Source organism: Cucurbita maxima, unplaced genomic scaffold (assembly GCF_002738345.1).
Source record: "Cucurbita maxima cultivar Rimu unplaced genomic scaffold, Cmax_1.0 Cma_Scf00009, whole genome shotgun sequence".
Taxonomy (NCBI): Eukaryota; Viridiplantae; Streptophyta; class Magnoliopsida; order Cucurbitales; family Cucurbitaceae; genus Cucurbita; species Cucurbita maxima.
Genome location: NW_019272025.1, coordinates 2,929,774 through 2,950,970, shown reverse-complemented (window position 1 = coordinate 2,950,970; position 21,197 = coordinate 2,929,774). Strand labels below are relative to the sequence as shown.

Here is a 21,197-nt window from a genome sequence, read left to right as displayed (position 1 = left end):
ATTAAGAATATTTTTATTGGCTTTCCCGAGAACAAAAGCTTAACTCATTTCTAAGAGTGAAGATTATTCTTATAGACCAACACGAGTCTTTCCAACCTATTTTGTCTTGGAATTCCTATGATTGAACCACAAAGACAGAAGGCAGACCGTATTAGTATACATAGTAACTTTTAAATTATTTATGTGACATAATTCATTTATATAATCCTCCCTTAATCGAGTGTTGTATATTTGAATTTTTATTCCTCACGTGTTAATTCTAATATGTCGTAATAGTGTTTAATCGATTAAATTTTTTTAAGAAATATATATATATATATATATATATATATATATATATATATATATATATGTATGTATGTATGTATGTATGTATGTATGTATGTATGTATGTATGTATGTATGTATGTATGTATGTATGTATGTATGTATGTATGTATGTATGTATGTGTGTGTGTGAAGGGGAGTTGATAATCTTATATTATTTTTATGCATGGGAATTATTGCATATTATTGCAGTGAATGCAACGTTGAAGCTTGTAAAGAGAGAATTGCGTGTGAAAATATCATAAACATTTAATTACTCAAAATAATAAAATAAATAATTATTCAACAATTGGTAAGACATGAGATGGAGCGCATGAGCAATGAATGAAAAAGGGGCCCACCACGTTGGAGGAACCAGATATGGACGGCTGTGATCTAATGAGATATGGACGGCTGTGATCTAATGAGAGATGTTGATATAAAAATATTCCTAGAGTACCCAATCTCCTCAAAAATAAATGAAGAATTTAGGAAGGACGGAGAATGAAATAGGTGGTGAGAATAGGGAAGCCAACGTCCACGTCCTTGTCTCACCTCGTGGACGTCGCTGGTTATGGTCATGTTTGTCTAGGGTAAAAAGTACATCGAAATCATCTATAAAGTTCGATTTTCGTATAGTGACTTATTCGTCGTATTAGAACAAGTGTCTCACCATTACTATCTTGTTGCTAAGAGGATGAACTGTGATACCATGCCACCCTAAAATTTCCTATTTCGAGTTATTACGATTAATTTTTTACCAATTGTGTTCATGATCTAAAATTTTCATGACTCTCATGATAACCACGGAGCTCGTTGACTACACCTAAAAATGGAGCCGATGTTATTGGTAATAATTCATCCTTTCGCACATAAACTAGTTGATTAGTAGTGCATGAAAAGGTCAATTTGAGGTAGACGACGTTACTAATCGGGCCTCTAGCAAGTAGCAATATTGAATAATGGGTATAGTCCTTAGTGAGGTGGTCACATAGTGGTAAGGATATTACCCTATGAGTATTATGTATGGTATAGGACGCTTTTTACGTGTGGTGTGATACAAACATTACTTCTATTTATTATTTGGCTATGAGTGTCATTTAAGGATAAAATGTAGGCTTATAATTATCTAACACGAGCCTAATTTAATAATAACAATAATTGACACGTACGTATTTTCTTGAAATTTGAAAAGTTCAAATTACGTACTTGTTACATTAAAAAATATATAATAAATAAAAATTGATATCGATATAAAGCAATATATGGACAAAAACTATTTATCGACATCTTGTAAATTATCTACAAATATTTTGATGATACTCTGAAAAGTTTACGAGTGTTTTTTAAATTTGATATTAACAGCAAATGTATTTTTTAATTAAAAAATTGAAAATCCAAAGATATTTTTTTAACACTTTTTAAAAGTAAAAGTATTTTTTAAATAAAATATTTTCATTTAAAACTAATATAGGGATATTTTTGTACTTTTGAAAAATTGGAGTATTTTAATTTTTTTTAATTTTAAGGATATTATATATTTTTTAAATCTAGTGTAAAATTAAATGATATTTTTATTAGTAAAAAAATGATAATTTTATTAATTTACTCTTCTTTTCGACCAATCATATACTTGTAATCCCTATGGTTCGGGACCGCGGCGGCATATTCTTTCGTGGATTCAGTGCGGCATCATCTACGTTATATACAATGTGCATGAATGGAAACTGCCCATTTTCAGCCGTCCGATTCTGGTGATGACGCTGGCTTTCGACACGTGGCTGATTGGCATTTTAATCAATCCTGGAGCCTACGGTACATACTGTAACTCGTGCGCACATTGAAGTATTCCCGTTAAGGAGCGTTTTCTCCGGCACTCAACGGCGATGCGGCTGAGGTTGAACGAGGATCGGCGAAATATCAAGGTCATAATTGCTTTGATTGCCGATTAATTGGCTTAGTGATCATGGAATGGGAAGTGCCGTTTACAATAAATCGCGTATTGAATTCACAACAAGCGGGAAATTTATTACGGCCTTTTTAATTAATTTAAAAAATTTTAAAAATTTCATAAATTTATTAAATATAAAATTAAAAGTTTATGAGACATAATTCATAAAATTTAACATTTATAATTTAAAATTTAAGGTAAATTAACTGACATAGATGTCAAAATTGTTCAGAGTCAACGTGAGGAGACCTGCGATTGCAAGACAACTCACTTAGATGTAACGTTGTGTCCGACCACTCTTTGCTGCTTTGATAAAGACTTCTATTTGTGTTGTCGACCCGAGCATAAGTGAAGTTTTGTATGTGTGCTTAAGGCAAGTTTTACCATAATGCAGTAGGGAAGATTACACGACTCATCGAAGAAAGCCAAGTGGGCGACCACTTTTCTTAACTCTAATATCATTAAAATACATATATATACAAATCTCGTTTTACATATAAGTTTTTATTTATTAATACACTTAATTTTTTTTTGTAGTTTAAAAATGCTCTTGTTTGTAGTATTATATTTAAAAATACGCATTAAATTTCAAAAGCAATATTAACCCCTTTAAAGTTCAATCAACGCTTCGATATACGAGCTCACATCTCTTACTATGAGAACGAACGCTTCCTATTCCTCCCACCCTTACAAATCCCCAAACTCTAAATCAACGGTCCAGCTTCTCCAGGCCCACTTCACCACACAAATTATTCTTCCTCGCCACAATTTTCAATTAAATTATAAAAAAGAAAATATAATAATTTTGTCTTCCATTTCGTAGTATTATTTTCGACATTATAGACGTTAAAGAAAGAAAAAACAAAATTTATTGTTTTTTCTTTTTTTGTTGTAATTTAGCCGAGTCAGCAAGATCGTGTCCACGTCATCGTCGATAATCCATGCTGGCATAAAAAAACAAAACGGGCTGGGCCGAAATTGGAAGAATGGGCCCAGGAGAAAAGTGGGCGTGTCGTGTCGGGTGCGAAGACCTACTGTTACGGAAAGACAAAGCTGCTTGAAACGGCGTCGCTTTTGCTTTTTTACTTCGCTCCATCGTCGTCATCATCACAGGCAGTACTTTTTTAGAGAAAGAGAGAGAGAGTTGAGTCTTCAGTGGGAGTGAACCAGAGACGGGAGCTTTATTATCTTTTTTGTTTTTTTTTTTTTTTTTTTTTTTCTCTTTCTATATAGCAATCAATTATCCCTTCTTCTTCTTCTGCGGGTTCTTTTTTTTGTTTGTTTGTTTGTTTGTTTTGTATCAATTTCAGATCACCCACGCCATCCATTCCTTCGTTATCTCTCTGTTATGCATCAACGAATGTGCGCTTGAGTGTTCTTGTTTTCGATTTTGGGAGATGGGTAGTGTGTCCTCGGATGATGTTTCCGACCAACTCTGTGGGAGCTACAGTTTGAGTGCCGATGTCAGTGAATCGGAGAGTTGTAGTAGCTTCTCTTGTCGGAGGTTTGATGGCGAAGGGGCTTCCAGTTCAATGGCCTCCTCCCCACATCCCATTTCTGGGAATTTCTGCTTTCCGCTGCCGGTTTCCTTGCCTGTTCTTGGTGGGAAGAATGTTTTTGTCTGGGATGAGAAGTCTAAGAGACAGAACACTGATTTATCTGGTAATTTTGTGTCTCTTGTCGTTTGTTCTTTGTCTGGTTTGATAATGTTGGTACTGTTCATCAGAATCACTCTGTTTCATCATTTCTGAGGAAATTGAGTGAACGATTAAGGGGGTTTTCCCCCCTTTCTTTCATCCTTTTCTTTGATTCATGTAGCTGCATCAATAGATCAGGGAATGTACGGTTGAGATCGAAACTCAATTGAGGTTTCTTTTGGTTTCCTGACATTGAAGCAAGTACAACATGTTCATATTATCATATCTCTTGTTTTGTTTTATGCAGAAGTTGAGATGATGAAGGAGAGATTTGCCAAACTTCTTCTTGGTGAAGACATGTCAGGGGGAGGGAAAGGGGTTTGTACAGCCCTTGCTATCTCAAATGCCATCACCAATCTCTCTGGTAGATCTTTCATTTGAACCCCCTTTCTAAGTCATTGTAGCTATGTGTTTATTCTGATAGCGTGAAGCTTATGAACACATTTCTGATACCATTATGAAATTTCAGCTAGTATATTTGGTGAATTATGGAGATTGGAGCCCTTGGCACCACAAAAACAGGCAATGTGGCATAGAGAAATGGAATGGCTTCTATGTGTTTGTGATTCCATTGTTGAGCTTGTTCCTACTGTTCAACCTTTCCCTGGCGGAGGTACTTATGAAGTAATGATGTCGAAACCGCGCTCGGATTTGCATATGAACCTCCCTGCGTTAAAGAAGCTCGACACGTTGCTTCTTGGTATTCTTGGTGGGTTTTGTCATACAGAATTTTGGTATGTTGATCGAGGGATAGTTTTGGGTGACTTGAATGAATGTAACGAGTTCCTGCCCGGTGGGAGGCCTTCGATCAGACAAGAGGATAAGTGGTGGCTTCCATGCCCAAAAGTTCCAGCAGATGGTTTGTCTGATGATGCCAGAAAGAGGCTGCAGCAGTGCAGGGATTGTACTCATCAAATACTCAAAGCAGCCATGGCTATCAATAGTAATGTTCTTGCAGAAATGGAAGTTCCTACAGCTTATATAGAAACCTTGCCCAAGGTATAGCTTCTTCTTTGATTCATTTGCTCCTGAAAGTTCTTTGATTTTGATCACAATTTGATACCTGTTGTGATTACGTTTGATATTTATATGTTTGATTTGATGGGTCTCTTTTATTTGGAAAATCTTCATTCTGGAATTCAGTGTTCATCAGATTAAAGAACAGATGAATGATGATTAGTTTGTTTCCTTTTTCTATCCATGTGTTGGAGCAGAGTGGAAAAGCTTGCTTGGGAGATATCATTTATCGCTCGATAACCACTGACGACTTCTCTCCCGAATGCCTCCTTGATTGCTTAGACCTTTCATCAGAGCATCACACCCTGGAAATAGCAAACAGGATCGAGGCTTCGGTTCATAGTTGGAGGCAAAAAGACCATAAAAGAAGCGGTCACCGGAGCAAGGGAAGACGACCAACTTGGAGTGGCAAGGTCAAGGGCATTGTTGGAGACACTGGGAAGAGCAACAATTTGGCCCGGAGAGCAGAGATCCTGCTTGAAAGTCTAAGACTAAGATTTCCAGGATTACCACAGACAGCATTAGACATGGCCAAGATCCAATATAACAAAGTAACAATTCTTTCCATCCTTTGTCTGTGTAATTCTGAAAAATACGTTCCATCGACCAATTCGATTCTAATGCCAAGAACCTTCCTGCAGGACGTGGGGCAGTCAATTCTCGAGAGCTATTCAAGGGTAATGGAGAGTTTAGCGTTCAACATCATGGCACGGATTGACGATGTTCTATACGTAGACGATGCAATCAAGCGATGTATCGAACCAGAGTCGAACTCCGTCTTCAACAGAGGATTAGGTGGTCTTCCAATCCAGAAACGCATGTCTCCGAGCCCGTTCTCGATCCATCACAGTCCATTTGCTTCCCCATTTGCAACACCAACATTCTGTTCCTCCACACCAATTGGTGGAAGCCCAGGAAGGCTATCCCCATCCCCAACTGTAAAAAGAAGCAACATGAAAGAAGAAGCAGGAGTTGTAAGACTAAGACCAGAGAGAGAGAGGGAAGGTGATAAGGAGAAGATTTGGTCATATGCTGGGAATCTTAGTGGTAGAAGGATCTCTGGGGTGACTCCAGAGAGAGATTGATATTGTTGACAACATTCCTACTGTATTATATTACTTACTTAGCAAGTAGAAATGTAGAAGGGATGATTTTGGGATGCATTTCGTATAATAATATTGTTTTGTAATTATATGCAATGACGACTGCTTAGCCTATGCCTTTTGACTTAGCCTTTGCCTTAGGAACAGCACAGTGCGATTGGCAGAGTAATCAGGGAATATTTTTGGGATGAGAAAGTCCTGTTTCTTCCCACTATAAAGTATTAGGATTGCTGCCTTTTGAAGCAAAGATGATATCAATAATTGTTCTCTTGTGAAGCCTTTTGGAGTTCCCCATAAAAATCATAGCTACTTCTTCCCCACTTTCCTATTTTTTAGTCCGTTGTGTTGGACTTTTGATTTGGAAGCCTTTTTTTTTCATTAGGAGTATCAATATCTTATAAGCCAACAATGGAATCCATTCACACCTATCAGTCTCTCGATTTCCTAGAATTTTAAGTAACTTACTCCAAATAGTCCTGACAAAGGATGATTGAAATGAGATTCGGCATTTTTAAACCACGAAACACTTGTTTTCCATTTCGGTGGTAGGTTTAACCAAACCTACTATTACAGACGTGACAAAAAGAAATAATAGAAAAAGAGCTCCTGTATAAAAATTCTCATTAGTATGTAAATCAATCGCATACAACCATTGATAAACACTAGAATACATGTGGGCGTGAAGAGATTAAACATAAAAACTTATCGGTAAAAGTAGTGTTTGTAAGTTCAAATATTTACTTAAAAAGATGAAAACAATAGAAGAAATTAAGAAGAAACGAACATAATTTTAAAAAATGATTATCAAACGAGTCTTTAGTTATGTCTTTACAAATTTACTATACAATTAACAAAATATGATATCAACCTGCTATACAATTTTTCTTGTTAAACAAATATTTTCTAAAAAATATATGAATAATCAAAATTATTTGGCGATGATGTGTGTAATCCATTTGACATGCATGATTAATTATGTACCCCAACAGTATCAATGAATATAGTTCAATAATAATGGTTAATCCGAGCATAATTAAGACAGTCATACATGATTGAATGTCTGAACTCATACGTGCAATTCAATAATGATTGAATTTTCATTTAGTAATCTTTGCATAGAAAGATGCAGACTGCCGTAAATGAAAACCATCTCCACCAAAGTTTTTATTAGATAGGGAAAGGCTCAATCAATTCCAAGTACCCCATGAGGCCATAAGCCTTAGTCAAAAAGAAAAAGAAGAAACGATAAGCTAAAGCTACTGATATCAATTAAAGATTCATGTCCAGTACAATAAAGGGGAATTTACAAGCCCATCATCAAGATCCTCTACCCACATCACATCCATGGAAGGTTAGCAAGAGCAACAGCTAGAAACTTCAAAGCAACTATATTCAAATTAATGAAGTAAATACTTTATTTATTAACAGATTACCTTCAGCTCCAGCAGGGAGAATGGAGTTCAGATTAACAAATGGTAGAGGAAAATGTGTTCTACTTCACACGGCTGCCAAGTGATCATCATGCACCTAAGGAATTCCACCATACTACCACTTCAGATAAAATTTATGTAGGAACTGGGACAATAGGCAAAGTATAAGATATGATCATTGCAGAGCATAAAACCATCCCTTCATGGGACTCTTGTAGGCTACTACTATTGCTAGCTTTCACAACACGTTACAAATAGGACGAAGACGAAGCGTTACTTCGTTATTTCAAAAAATCAATTCCAGTAATTATCTTTAAGAAAAGTTCATGAAAGGAAACTTTTATCTCTCTGTTCAAAGGTTCTAGACAGCCACCTGATCGTTTGAAGAAATAAACTAGAGATTTTACTTCAGAAAGAACTCTATCGTCATTTAAATGTGGGTGGCATTGAAGACCTAGTGTTAGAAGATGGAAAGCTCTTTGAATAATACCTAGGATTCATGAGGAAAGCTCTTGATGTCTCCGAGTATGGACCTTGAGGCGACCACGAACTAAAAGAAAGGCCATCTTTCCTTCTGTTGACTAAAAGGAACGGGAGTTCTGATGAAGCTTTTGAGCGCAAGGTAGGAGAAAGGGATAGGTTTAGATTTCAGAAGGAACATACGGCTGGAAGAGTGTACCCTTAAATGGCTGAGAGTCCAGAAATTTGTAGATACGAAAGAAAGCTAAGTTTACCAGGATGAAGGGATCTTTATTGCAGCTGTTGTGGAGGAACTTTCGATGTGTTGCCTTGTGGAGTGTTTGATCGGAAAGAAACAGAAGATTGAAATCAAACAACGGTGTGCTTGTTTTCTTTTTCCTTTTTTGATGGAATATCTATAGTTCATTAGAAAATGAAATGCACAAACATCTCCAAATGAGCTAGAAGAAAAATCACTCCGATTTCGAGAAATCGAAGAGGGGGAATAAGTACAGAACTCCATTTCTTTCAGACCAAACGTTCCCAAAGAAACTCCAACAACATTAGGACAAAGCATATTAGGTTTCTTTTGAAAAAGACACCAACAAAGAGAGAGCATATCTTGAATCTAGTTAGGAAAAATAAAGCAAACCCCAAAGGTGTTGAGGAGATTTCACCAATATTTCTTCACAAGCTGTCCATCAATGAACAAGTGCCAACAAATTTAGAAGAACTCGTGCATAGAGCACAACAATTAAGTTGGATAGAGCAGATAGGATTCTTTTGTTTAATCTTGTCATTCGTACTAACTCCAACAATGAAAAGTGTCCAGCGAACGACTTTGACTATCTTACAGAGATTAGCTTAAAGAATGCCCCGTCTTGATCCAAGACACAGAGAAAGCTGAACTTATTGGAAAGAGATAGGGAGCATCTCCCAACCAAACCCTTTCTCTACCAAATGAAGGGCCTATAGATGGTGTAATTCAAATATAGAATTTTGAAAATATTTCTTCTTTTGATATCCATTTCAATTGAGGGGCATTTTTATCATCCCCTTTTCATGGTAGAGGGAGATTTTTTATCTTTCACCTCCTCTCCTTTCTATTTTTCTTCATCGACGAATTTGTTTGTAACAGCCCAAGCCCGTAGCTTACAAATATTGTCCTCTTTGGGTTTTTCCTTCAATGACTTTTCCTTTAAGGGCTTCCCCTCAATGTTTTAAAACTCATCTACTAGGGAGAGGTTTCCACACCCTTATAAAGAAAGCTTCGTTCCCCTCTCCAACCGATGTGGGATCTCACATTCACTCATACAAAAGTTCACCAAACATCAACATATTCAAAAATTTAAATGGAAACCAATTGAACGATCATCGAGTTCAATATATTGAGACAACCTTCAAAGCAAAGCTACCAGCTTAATCACTCACCATAAACCATTAAACATGATGTTTCCACACCCTTATAAAAAATGTTTCGTTCCCCTCCCCAACCGATGTGGGATCTCACATTGCCACTCATACAAAAGTTCACCAAACATCAACATATTCAAAAATTTAAATGGAAACCAATTGAACGATCATCGGGTTCAATATATTGAGACAACCTTCAAAGCAAAGCTACCAGCTTAATCACTCACCATAGACCATTACGCATGATGCAATGTTTCAGCAGGAAAGTGGAAAAAAAGTTCACTAAAATAACTAAATATAAATACTACTTACTCCTGATGATATGATCCAATGTGGGGGTGGCCAGAACAAGTTTGAATACCCAGGACAATCACATAAAGGTAATATGCTTCCATCCTCCAAAAAAAATATAGCAATGTCACTGCCCTTGAACACATCTTCTTCGTCCCCACTGGAGCAGAGGAAACCGTCAGTAAAGAATATGCAATTTCCTTTAACACCATATAAACCTGAAGCCAATGCAGAAAAAGAGCAATTTTCGCCCAAGAACAGCATTGTGTTACCCAAGTCACGGACAACAGTCCACTTCTTAATTCCATCCCTGCGCAGTTTAAACACCTTAAACCCAACTGTTTTTTCTTGTAGAATACCTTCAGGAAGTTCACCATCCAAACCAAAGTTCTCTTCAGAGTCTACGGTTAAATACATATCCACCAACAACAGTTCACCATTGGATTCCAACAAAATCTTCTTGTCGCCACCAAATACAGCTTCAGCAACCAAAGTGACCTTATCTTGAGATTCCACAAGGAAGGTGGCCCCAGAATTATCAACCGCATAAAAATCCCCCTTAAACAATGTCACATCATCATAAGGCAACGCAGTGTGCGGAACCGTACTCCACCGCCCATCCCCCGACTTAAACATAGCCAATCTTCCAGAAACATGAATAGTAACCAAAATAAATTCACTTCCATCGTAATTCAAACACTTGTAAGCGACTTTCTCCCTATACAAGTCGCCGGCATCGCCGGGGCGATTACTCACAGGCCAAAAATTAAGGTAGTGCAGAACATATTCCTGACAAAGCTCATTAACCGAAAAATTCAACAAGTTCAGTACCTTGGGGAAATCTTTCGGCAATGGCTTGAAGTAAGATTTTGACAGCGGGTTTGATATCTTAATCATTCCGCGCGTATCTTCTTCGACCTTGATCAACCAGCCGTCTGTGTCCCCTATTGAGGGTTCCATGGGAGACTCAACAAGAAAAACGGAGCGCTTGGTGAGATAGAAACCCCATGTGGTGTCGGATATGCCGTGATTTGGAAGAAATGGGAATCGACCCGGTGATCTATGGCGTTTGGGGTTGACGACGGATCTCCACGAGGAACACACCGATCGAAAACGCATCGTGTCGAAAGGAGTTTCGAAACGTTGAGCAATGAGGCAGAGGAGATCCCTGGGGAGATGAGACCATTCAGCCATGGATGATTCGATTAATCTGGAGCTTAAGAAATGAACACTACCGATTGAAGAAAAAGAAAAACCTCTGAGTGATGGTGATGAATCCCCCTTTTATAGATTTTTGGCCATCGCAGTTCCGGATTCTTGGCGCTTCACCGGTTATTTATTTATTTATTGAAAAAATTTATTCATTAATTTTCACCTCAATCTTTCATCTTCATTTATTTTAGTATAAAAAATAGATAAATAAATAATTTTTATCTATTCAATCTTTTCACTAATTTACTCAATATTTAAAAAATTAATTTACCCACCAATTCCTAATCAATTAATATTTATAAAGATTTGATTAAAAATATATTTTATTTTATTATTTAATTAAATTATATTTTTAATTTATAAAGATTTGATTAAAAATATATTTTATTTTATTATTTAATTAGTTTATATTTTTATTTGTATGTATTAGTTGGTAAGTCCTATTTAAACCTGGTGAATACAATGAAGATTAAACCTTCAATCCTAATTCTATTTCTCATTCTTAATTTTGTACGGTTTTCTTGAGTAATAGTATTTTCAGATATATTCACACTTTTAAGTGATAGATATTATGCAAATTGCTTTACTTACTTGTGAATGTCAAACCATGGGAATACTCTCTTCGTAGTTTCTGCCTTTTTACAAACCGGCCAACAACTTTTGTTCCTTTTTGAGGTCCTATTGAGATAGGTAGGTTCGAGCCTTTCCCCTCTTGTTGCACCGGCTCCCTCAAACACAAGGGAGCGGACAATGATTGTGCCCTAAACTTTGATAAACATTATACCAAGTTAAAATATTCTAATGGGTTTGAAAATGAGTTAGAATTATATCGTGCTACCATAATATTAGAATATTTCATCTCCGTTCATATTCAATAATTGTTTATAACTCTAACTCGGTTACCTAAAATACAAACTTTCTTGTGTCTTTTCGAGATTGAACAAGTAGTAAATATTCTTATCTGGCTAGCAAAGGCAACTTATGCCAAGAAAATATATTAGCCCATTTATTCATCCACTATTTTCCTTTAATTAATACGTTCATAAACCTTAGGTATTCATATATATGTACAATTATTTATTTATAATAATAATATCAAAACATTGATCTGCATATTTATAATATTTATTTTAACTCAATCGTTATTTTATTTATTTATTAATAATTATATACGAGTCATCTTCTAAATATAAATTTTAAATACATTAATATTTCATAAGGTTAAATGGTAAAACATACGAAATTAGTTTCAATTATACCATAAACTTTGACAAGTTTCATTTTAATCCTTGAAGTTTCAACTATATTCAAAATAACCTTATAATTTTTTTTCGTTTATTTAAAAAAATTTCATTTTAATCCTCGAAATTTGAACTATTTTCCGACCAACCTTATAATTTTTTTTTCCATCAAACTCAGTGCACTAAAAAAATGTGGTTTAATATAGGAATTTTTTTTTGGGGGGTCAAAGTTAGCAATAAAAAAATTATTTAAGGGTTGTTTTAAGAAAAGCTTCAATCCTAAAGGACTAAAATGAAATATTTAAAAAGTTATCTTATAGAATTAAAACTAACACCGCATTTGTTGATAATTTAAACAAAATTTAAAATAATTTATCGTACTTTTTCGAGGGTAAATATTTTCATAATATAAGAAAATCGGGTTTGCTCTTTCAGTCAAAATTTCTGAATTTGCAGACCTATTCTTCCCCATGGAGAAGAAGACACAGAGCAGTAGAAGAAGCCAACCCAAAAGCTCGGCCCGCGCGACGGTATTTGGGACCAACGCTCTTCAGCTAAGTGAGCACGATGCCTCGCGATTAGTCGGTGGAATAGTTGAAAAAGGTATCTCAGACGCTGAGCAAAGCAAGCCGTTTGCCTCGGTTGCCCCTCCCAGACCTTCCGTTTTGCCGTTTCCGGTCGCTCGGCATCGGTCTCATGGCCCGGTGAGATTTCAGTTTGGCAGTTTCATCTATTTGTCGTGCAGGCCATTTCTATGCTTAACTAGTTTTTTTTTTTTTTTTCCCCAATTAGTTTAACTTGATTTTAAGGTAGTCGGAAGGAGAGTCTACTGATGTAGGTTTTTTTAAAAAAATTCTAAACTTCAATATTGTGCAATATGATCTAAAGAAAGGAAATGAGAGTGGCTTAGTAGACATCAAAATTAACAGAATGTTTGAATTTTATTATTATTATTATTATTATTTTTTTTTTGAGTAAATAACGCTTCTCCAGGAGCAAATAGGCTAATTTAAAGAACATAAGTCACTGGCCCGCACTATATTTTCCTCATATTAATGGACTTTGTGTGGGATGAAAGTGTCCATATCTGTTAATTTAGGGAATGATCATGATTTGTAATCAAATAATACACTCTCCATTGGGGTGAGGCCTTTAGGGGAAGCTCAAAGCAAAGCCATGAGAGCTTATGCTCAAAGTGGACAATATCATACCGTTGTGGAGAGTCGTGTTTGTCCAACATGGTATCAGAGTCATGCCCTAAACTTAATCATGCCAATAGATTGAAAAATCCTCAAATGTCGAACAAAGTATTGTGAGTCTCGAAGGCATAGTCAAAAAGTGACTAGAGAAGACTCCAAAGGAGTCGAGCCTCGATTAAGGGGAGGCATACTTTGTTCGTGGGGAGGTGTTGAATGAAAGTGTCTGATGAGGCATTTTGGGGAAGCCCAAAGCAAAGCTATGAGAGCCGGACAATATCATACCATTGTGGAGAGTCGTGTTTGTCTAACACTTTGGAGTCCGAATGTTATTAACAATCCAACCTGTTTTTTCAGCATTGGGAATCAGTTACTAGTAAAATGGGTGGGGATAACATCAGAGATGACCGGCGGGGGGACGAGGAAGAAGATGAAAGATTGATGGAGATTGACTCTATAGCGAATTTTGCTAATCCAATACAAAGGAAAAAGAAAAGTAGCTTAGACTTTGGCAGGTGGAGAGAGGCTGTTCCAGGTCACAACCATGATGCAGCAAGCGGAGAGGAAAATAAAGTGGCAAGCTTAGCAAAAACTAAAAACCTAATTCGTGCCGGGGAAGCAAATAACACTAGGGATAATATGTCATGTGAGCCCTTATCAGCTGGTGTGCTTGCACCTTCTCTTATGAATATTGAAAATAGTTCGTCCGACTTTGTAAATAATCCCACTGGAAACAAGACAAACGCAGCTGGTTTAGAATTTGCGAGGTCAATGAATAACGTGGAATTGAAAGGGTTGGATAAACAACACATTCCAGAGAATCTTCAAGATGATTATGATCAATGGGGACGTATTTCAGAGAGTGAAGTTAAGGAGGGAGTTCCACTTGATGGTACTTCATTGCAGGACATGGCTACGAGGCTCCATCATTTGAATTCAGAAATGGTTCCTTGTTTTGAGTCCAATATTAAGGGAGAAGATGCATTCTCGACACTGGAGAGTCAGATTGATGCTGAGAATTGTGCACGAATACAAAGAATGTCACAAGAAGAGATTGCTGAAGCACAGGCTGAGATAATGGAGAAGATGAGCCCAGCACTATTGAAAACCCTGAAAATGAGGGGTGCGGGAAAATTGAAGAAGGGGTCATCAAAGCCAGATGCGAGCAACGATTATGAGTTGGGTAATCTACAAAAAGAGAGCACACATGATAGAAATGGTTCTACCAACATAGAGAATGGTGTAACCTCTGGAACGACAGCACTAAAATATAGAAACAGTGGGCTTCAAAATGTTGCAGTGCAGAAATTTGACTCAGGTAGTAGTGCATGGAATGCATGGAATGAAAGGGTTGAAGCGGTAAGGTCGTTGAGGTTTTCCTTGGAAGGGAATATAGTCGAAAGCTATTCTTTTCAGCAGTCAGAGAATGGTGAGACTTTGTTTCTTTCTTAGCATCTGTTCATATGATGCTGTCTAGTATGTGAGCCAAATCAATCAATTGTAAATGCAATTTTCCTCCAATGTCACGATGATGGTATGTTTGCAATTTCCAATCTCCAAGCTTGCATGAGAATGATAAGAGCCAGAAATTATTCCCATCATTTTCTTTTTATTTAGGTCATTGGGAAATCTTGTTTTTTCATTTTCAAAGCTTTCAATCATCACTAGAACGTTTAAGAATGGATTATGTTTACATGGTATGTATTTTTTTTCTCTAATAATGACTCTCTATTTTTGACCTTGTGCGGGTGATGAGGCAGTTCATGGGTACAGCACTGAGAATGTTGCTTCACGAGATTTTCTTCGAACCGAGGGGGATCCAAGTGCTGCAGGTTACACAATTAAAGAAGCTGTGGCACTGACGAGGAGTGTGGTCAGTATAGTTGCTTCATTGTAGTGACAATTTTTTCCACCATAAAATACTGTTAGTTTTTTTCCACTTTTGCCCCATATTTTTCTTTTTGCTTTCAAAGTTAATCCTTTTTTATTTTTTATGTCTAATCTTCTACATGATTGTTATTTTAAACTCTTAAACCTTCTGTCATTTTCACTCTAGCTTCTCGTTGGTGTCAGATACCAGGTCAACGTGTCCTTGGGTTGCATGTCATTTCAAATGTGCTTGACAAGGCATCGCTTAACACACACTTGAAACAAGTTGGGTCCACAATGGTTAAAGATGGTAGCTCTGTTGATTACAATGCAATTTGGGCTTATATTCTTGGCCCTGAACCAGAGCTTGCTTTGTCACTGAGGTAAGACTCCCTGAATACTTGTAAAATTGACATTCATTTTTACACGCTTTGATCTACTCATTGCTTGGTTCATGCTACACCTGACTGTTGCTGCTGTCATCCTTTCAAATTTGTGAAAATTGTCCCATGGTTTGTCATTTAAAGTTTATGTCACTCTAGGATGTGGTTAAACCATCTTATCCTCAATGCTTTTTATTCTTTTTCTTAACCATCAAGACAGTTTTATGATTTTCAGTATCCTTAGTCACTTCATATTTTTGTCAATGTATAGGATGTGCCTGGATGATAATCATAACTCTGTCATTCTAGCTTGTGCTGAAGTTATTCAGTGTGTATTGAGCTGTAATTTGAACGAGACCTTCTTTGATACCCTAGAGGTAGGATAACTATAACATACAGCTTTTCCAAATTCTTGTTGTATTTTAATTCTTAGTCGGAGTCTTCTTTTTTTTTTTTTTTTTTTTTCAGAAAACATCAACTTATGAGAAGGATCTCTGCACTGCTGCCGTATTCCGAAGTAAACCAGAGATCAATGCTGGTTTCCTCCATGGTGGATTTTGGAAGTATAGTGCTAAACCTTCTAATATTCTTCCTTTTAGTGAAGATGTTGAGAATGTTGAAGATGGAGAGAAATATACCATCCAGGATGATATTGTGGTTGCACAACAAGATATTGCAGCAGGTCTGGTTCGAATGGGACTTCTTCCTAGGCTCCGCTATCTTCTAGAGGTATGCATTTTTTGTGTCTGAATGCGGAACTTTTGAATTTGACTATTGAGGGTGACTATGCCGCTTTTTTCCCAGGTTATGTGAAAGTACCAGAATGGTTCTCAACAGTATTAAATTTGTATGTCTGATTGATTGAGAAAGTTCTTTAATAAATGATTAAGAAAGTAAAGACAACCTCAATGAATAGTGAACTATTAATTAGATTTCATACTGCAGTTTATAATTGAGTAAGGAATGGCTATCTATCCCAATGCTACACGTGAGATCGATAATAACTGTTGCAACTAATGAAAGACCTACCTAGGGCTTCCAAGTCAATCTATTACTGATTTTGTAACTCTTAAGATATGGCATCTGAAGTATTGTTTATTTAATTATTTTTTGCAAAACGAATTACTGATTTTGTAACTCTTAAAATGTGGCATCTGAAGCATTGTTTATTTATTTATTTATTTTTTTTTTTTGGCCTCCTTCTTTTATCCCAGACTGGTTTCTACAATTGTTATGATTTTACATATGATATTTAACATTTTTACTTCACCTGTTTGATTATGCTGCAAATGATTTTATACTTGTGACAAATTGTGTGGTTTTAGGCAGGTCCTTCAGTAGCTTTGGAAGATTGCTTACTTTCAATACTTGTTGCAATAGCAAGGCATTCCCCAGCATGTGCACGGGCAATCATGATATGTGAAAGGCTCGTTGAGTTGATTATTCACAGATTTACAATGAGCGACAAAATTGATATTCTTTCCTTGAAAATAAAGTCTGTTGTCCTCTTGAAGGTACTTTCTAGTGCTTTTATGTGTTCCAATATTTGTTTATTTGTCTGTTAATCGACTGGTTGGCCTTTTCCACTCTCAGACAGTTGCGTGAACTGATTTTAGTTTTTTTACCTCTGTTTTCACACAACAGGTTTTATCTCGTTCAGACAGGAAGAACTGTATTGCGTTTGTGAAAAGTGGAGCTTTTCAAACCATGATATGGCATTTGTATCACTATACTTCCTCCATCGACCATTGGGTCAAGTCAGGGAAGGAAAAATGTAAACTTTCTTCAACTTTGATGGTTGAACAATTAAGGTTGTGGAAGGTTTGCATTCAGTATGGATATTGTGTGTCTTACTTTTCTGATGTTTTCCCTGCGTTGTGCTTATGGTTGAGTCCACCAAATTTTGACAAACTTATTGAGAATAATGTTCTTCGTGAATTTACAACCATTTCTATGGAGGTCTACCATGTTTTGGAGGCTTTGGCTAGAAGACTTCCTAATTTTTTCTCACAGAAACATTTAGACAGTCAAGAGCCAGGACATGCTGGTAATGAATCAGAAGTTTGGTCCTGGAGTTGTGTTGTTCCAATTGTTGATTTAGCTACAAAATGGTTAGAGTCTAAGAGTGATCCATTCATATCCAAATTCTTTGAGTCACAAAAAGGGACTATGAATGGCTTTGGGTTTGAAGGTATATCTCTGGCGCCATTGTTGTGGGTTTATTCAGCTGTCATGAAGATGTTGTCTCAAGTAGTTGAAAGGATCATCCCGCATGATATTATGTCGCAGGAAGGAAGTGGTCAGATTGTGCCTTGGATACCAGAGTTTATACCACGAATTGGACTTGAGATAATTAAGCATGGCTTTCTAAGCTTTGCAGATGCATCTGATATGAAACCTGAAACCTATCCCTCTGGACGTAACTCTTTTGTTGAGAATCTTTGTTTTTTGAGAGAACATGGAGAATTTGAAACGTCCCTGGCTTCTGTATGTTGCCTTCATGGGTTGATGCTGAGTATTTTGCATATTGATAGACTGATCCATTTAGCCAAGACTGAGAGCCCGGATTATTCTCCCAAAGATTATAATTTCTCAAGGGAAGGGGAAATTTTAAGGGTTGGGATGTTCAAGGCATCCCTCATTGAACAGAAAAGTGTGCTTGACCTTTTTACTAAGGTGATTTCGTTGGAATGTGACTCTCTGCAGTTAATAGAGACCTTTGGCAGAGGGGGCCCTGCACCTGGAGTAGGAACTGGTTGGGGCGTGTCTGGTGGTGGATATTGGTCCCCTGGTGTTTTATTAGCACAAAACGATGCAGCATTTCTCATGTCACTTATTGAAGCATTTCAGGCCATTCCAACTTTAAATATACTGATTGCTCAGGAATCCTTGACCGTGCAAAGCATAAATTCTGCCTTGGCTGTATGCTTGGTTCTCGGGCCAGGAAATACAGGTTTGGTCGAGCAAACTGTAAATTTTTTGACTCAGGCTCCTATTTTGCATAATTTCAATCTTTATATTCAGAATTTTCTCCAACTCAATGGAGAAGTGAAGCAATTTGGCTGGGAGTACAGTGAAGATGACTGCTTGATCTTTTGTAAAACATTAAGTTCTCACTATAAGGATAAATGGTTAACTCCAAAGGAATCCAAATCCATGAAGAATAAGAGCAACTTTAGTGACAGAACATTTATGAATGGCAATGTTTCTTTGGATACAATATACGAGGGGTCAGATGAGACAAATGGGATGGCCGAAGACTGTACTTGTTTGATAGAACAGTGGGCTTACCAAAGACTTCCACTTCCTGGCCATTGGTTTTTCAGTCCAGTCTCAACTATCTGTGATAGTAAACATGCTGGTCTTCAAAAATCTGATGCACAAATTCTTATGCAGGACTCTGGTGATTTCCTTGAGGTTGCTAAGAGTGGACTCTTCTTTATTTTAGGTGTTGAAGCATTTTCCACCTTTCTACCTGATGGTTTCCCTTCACCTGTCCTAAGCGTGCCATTGATTTGGAAATTGCATTCCTTATCTGTTCTTTTACTCACTGGTATGGGAGTTCTGGATGATGAGAAGAGTAGGGATGTTTATGAGGTTTTGCAAGACCTCTACGGTCAGCGTCTTAATGAAGCTAGGTCTTGTCGACTTTCTGTACACGTCACGCAGAAGGATGCAAAACACTTGCTATCACAACCAGAAAATAAAAGCAATTTAGAGTTCCTAATGTTTCAATCCGAGATCCATGATAGTTACTCAACATTTATTGAAACTCTAGTGGAGCAGTTCTCTGCTGTATCCTATGGTGATGTACTGTATGGACGGCAAATTGTACTATATCTTCACCAATGCGTTGAATCTCCAACACGTCTTGCCGCCTGGAATGCACTAAATGGTGCTCGTGTTTTTGATCTTCTTCCACCTCTTGAGAAGTGCATCGCTGATCCTGAAGGGTATCTACAACCGATTGAGGTGCGTTCTATCTCCTCACATCTGTTTACATTTCAGATCAAATTTACAATACGATACGAAAGTATATAAAATACAAAATTCTTTTTTGGGGGTATCCCTCTTGTCAGCAGAAGAATTAGATGGGCTTTTATGCTATAAAAGGGGTTCTAAGCTCCCAAAAGGCCTCGTAGTTACAGTTACGATGTTTATTAGAAGTAGTGGTGTGCACTCAATGTTTAGACAAGGCAGGAAAAAGACGAGAAAATAAAAATGTGAAAAAGAGAGAAGCTCAGTGCATATGATGAACAGTACAGCTCAAGCAGTTAGTCGAATTTTCGTGTGCTTGTTTTTGTTTTCCTTTTTGGGGGAGGGGTTGTATAAGTGATTGCGATTCTTTTAACCATCCTCTTTCGACAAATTTGATGCGAGTAGTTAATTAAATATAAACGGACGCTCACAAGAGTCAACGTTAAATTCTCCAGATTCTTACTGATTGTTCTACCCTTTTAGTCATAACATTGACATACTTGTTGAACTCATATACTGGTCAATCTAACCTGACAAGATGGTTCCCTCACAGGATAATGAAGCCATTTTGGAAGCTTATTTGAAATCATGGGTTTCAGGTGCCCTTGACAAATCTGCAAGTCGAGGTTCAGTGGCCTATTTACTAGTTCTACACCACCTATCATCCTACATATTCCACTCTTACCCTGTCGACAATTTGTTGCTTCGGAACAAGCTCTCAAGGTCTCTTTTGCGAGACTACTCCCAAAAGCATCAGCACAAGGTATGAAAGTTGGTCTAAATAGCACCACAGTTTCAATTAATATCCCTAGCCGTAACGCCTAATATGATGCCATTTGATAACTGTTGTGGGCATTATCCATACCCATGCTCAAAGTTCATGATTATGTTATGTAATTAGTTACTTAAGTTTGATTCTACCATATTAACGGATGCATTCTTATAAAAAATAACATAATCTCAGGCAATGATGTTGGATCTCGTCTTATATACCGAGCCATCGACATATCTTGTAACTGGACAAAAGGGTATTGGTACGTCAATCGAAGCGAGCGTAGTAGAGAAAAGGCTGGAGGTGTTGAAGGAAGCATGTGAAAGGAACTCCTCTCTTTTGACTGTAGTTAAGGAGCTGGGTTGTGCTGCAAAAGACAAACTGTGAGCAATATGATGAATGTTCTGTATTCTTATCTAAATTAAACTGCTGGGTCTCTCTGTATTCTTATAGTTAGTATATTATTTCGGTAATTCGTAGGAAACAACTAAGGACCAAAAAGGTGATTAAGGCCCCTCTTGAATTTTGTTTTTAAAAAAACTCCCATCAGTATACCCATAATTAGCGGATATTGTCCACTTTGGTCACATATTGTCCGCTTTTGACTTTTAGGTATCGTCGTTAGCCTCACAGTTTTAAACTGCATTTATTAGGGATAGGTTTTCATATCATTATAAGACATACTTCATTCTCTCCAACCAATGTGAAATTTCACACATTATTTAGAGCCTTGATAAGGAAGTGATTTGAGCTCGAACATTTTAATGTTTTTCCTTTCCTTATCCATGGCTCGTAGCAAGATCATAGTTACATAATTAAAATCACCATTTCCCTAGTAGCTTACAGCCTTCCTTTAGGTAAAGAAGAAAATTTTGAAGG

At 36.9% G+C, this 21,197-nt stretch overlaps 3 protein-coding genes across 5 annotated transcripts; 2 read left to right on the top strand and 1 right to left on the bottom strand.

The window, feature by feature from the left end:
• The first annotated feature begins 3,654 nt into the window (after positions 1–3,654).
• Positions 3,655–6,321, top strand: LOC111483769 (rop guanine nucleotide exchange factor 1). The gene is made up of 5 exons (XM_023130074.1): positions 3,655–3,919; positions 4,202–4,318; positions 4,424–4,953; positions 5,169–5,522; positions 5,613–6,321. Exons 1-5 carry the CDS (start codon positions 3,655–3,657, stop codon positions 6,054–6,056), a joined length of 1,710 nt encoding a protein of 569 aa, XP_022985842.1. The 3' UTR covers positions 6,057–6,321.
• An 884-nt stretch (positions 6,322–7,205) lies between these two features.
• LOC111483970 (F-box protein SKIP23-like) lies at positions 7,206–11,705 on the bottom strand. Of its 3 annotated transcripts, XM_023130362.1 has the most exons (4): positions 11,471–11,705; positions 10,924–10,990; positions 9,689–10,835; positions 7,206–7,601 (listed from the first exon to the last, which is right to left on the bottom strand). In XM_023130362.1, exons 3-4 carry the CDS (start codon positions 10,784–10,786, stop codon positions 7,572–7,574), a joined length of 1,128 nt encoding a protein of 375 aa, XP_022986130.1. In that variant the 5' UTR covers positions 10,787–10,835; positions 10,924–10,990; positions 11,471–11,705; the 3' UTR covers positions 7,206–7,571. The 3 variants fall into 3 exon arrangements, with proteins under 3 accessions (XP_022986130.1, XP_022986131.1, XP_022986129.1); XM_023130363.1 differs by lacking the exon at positions 10,924–10,990; XM_023130361.1 differs by lacking the exons at positions 10,924–10,990; positions 11,471–11,705 and having other exon boundaries at positions 9,689–10,917.
• An 835-nt stretch (positions 11,706–12,540) lies between these two features.
• On the top strand, positions 12,541–20,905 carry LOC111483661 (transcriptional elongation regulator MINIYO). The gene is made up of 10 exons (XM_023129904.1): positions 12,541–12,824; positions 13,674–14,745; positions 15,077–15,189; positions 15,390–15,568; positions 15,840–15,945; positions 16,037–16,297; positions 16,894–17,082; positions 17,213–19,540; positions 20,100–20,309; positions 20,511–20,905. Exons 1-10 carry the CDS (start codon positions 12,591–12,593, stop codon positions 20,703–20,705), a joined length of 4,887 nt encoding a protein of 1,628 aa, XP_022985672.1. The 5' UTR covers positions 12,541–12,590; the 3' UTR covers positions 20,706–20,905.
• The last annotated feature ends 292 nt before the right edge of the window (positions 20,906–21,197 follow it).

Coding starts and splice junctions, on each gene's coding strand:
- LOC111483769 (XM_023130074.1), top strand. CDS start 3,655: ATGGGTAGTGTGTCCTCGGATGATGTTTCCGACCAACTCTGTGGGAGC. Junction 4,319..4,423: donor TGCCATCACCAATCTCTCTG/GTAGATCTTTCA, acceptor ATGAAATTTCAG/CTAGTATATTTGGTGAATTA. Junction 4,954..5,168: donor ATATAGAAACCTTGCCCAAG/GTATAGCTTCTT, acceptor GTGTTGGAGCAG/AGTGGAAAAGCTTGCTTGGG.
- LOC111483970 (XM_023130361.1), bottom strand. CDS start 10,861: ATGGCTGAATGGTCTCATCTCCCCAGGGATCTCCTCTGCCTCATTGCT. Junction 7,602..9,688: donor ATTGGATCATATCATCAGGA/GTAAGTAGTATT, acceptor GGAATTCCTTAG/GTGCATGATGATCACTTGGC.
- LOC111483661 (XM_023129904.1), top strand. CDS start 12,591: ATGGAGAAGAAGACACAGAGCAGTAGAAGAAGCCAACCCAAAAGCTCG. Junction 16,298..16,893: donor GGCTCCGCTATCTTCTAGAG/GTATGCATTTTT, acceptor GTGTGGTTTTAG/GCAGGTCCTTCAGTAGCTTT. Junction 17,083..17,212: donor AGTCTGTTGTCCTCTTGAAG/GTACTTTCTAGT, acceptor TTCACACAACAG/GTTTTATCTCGTTCAGACAG.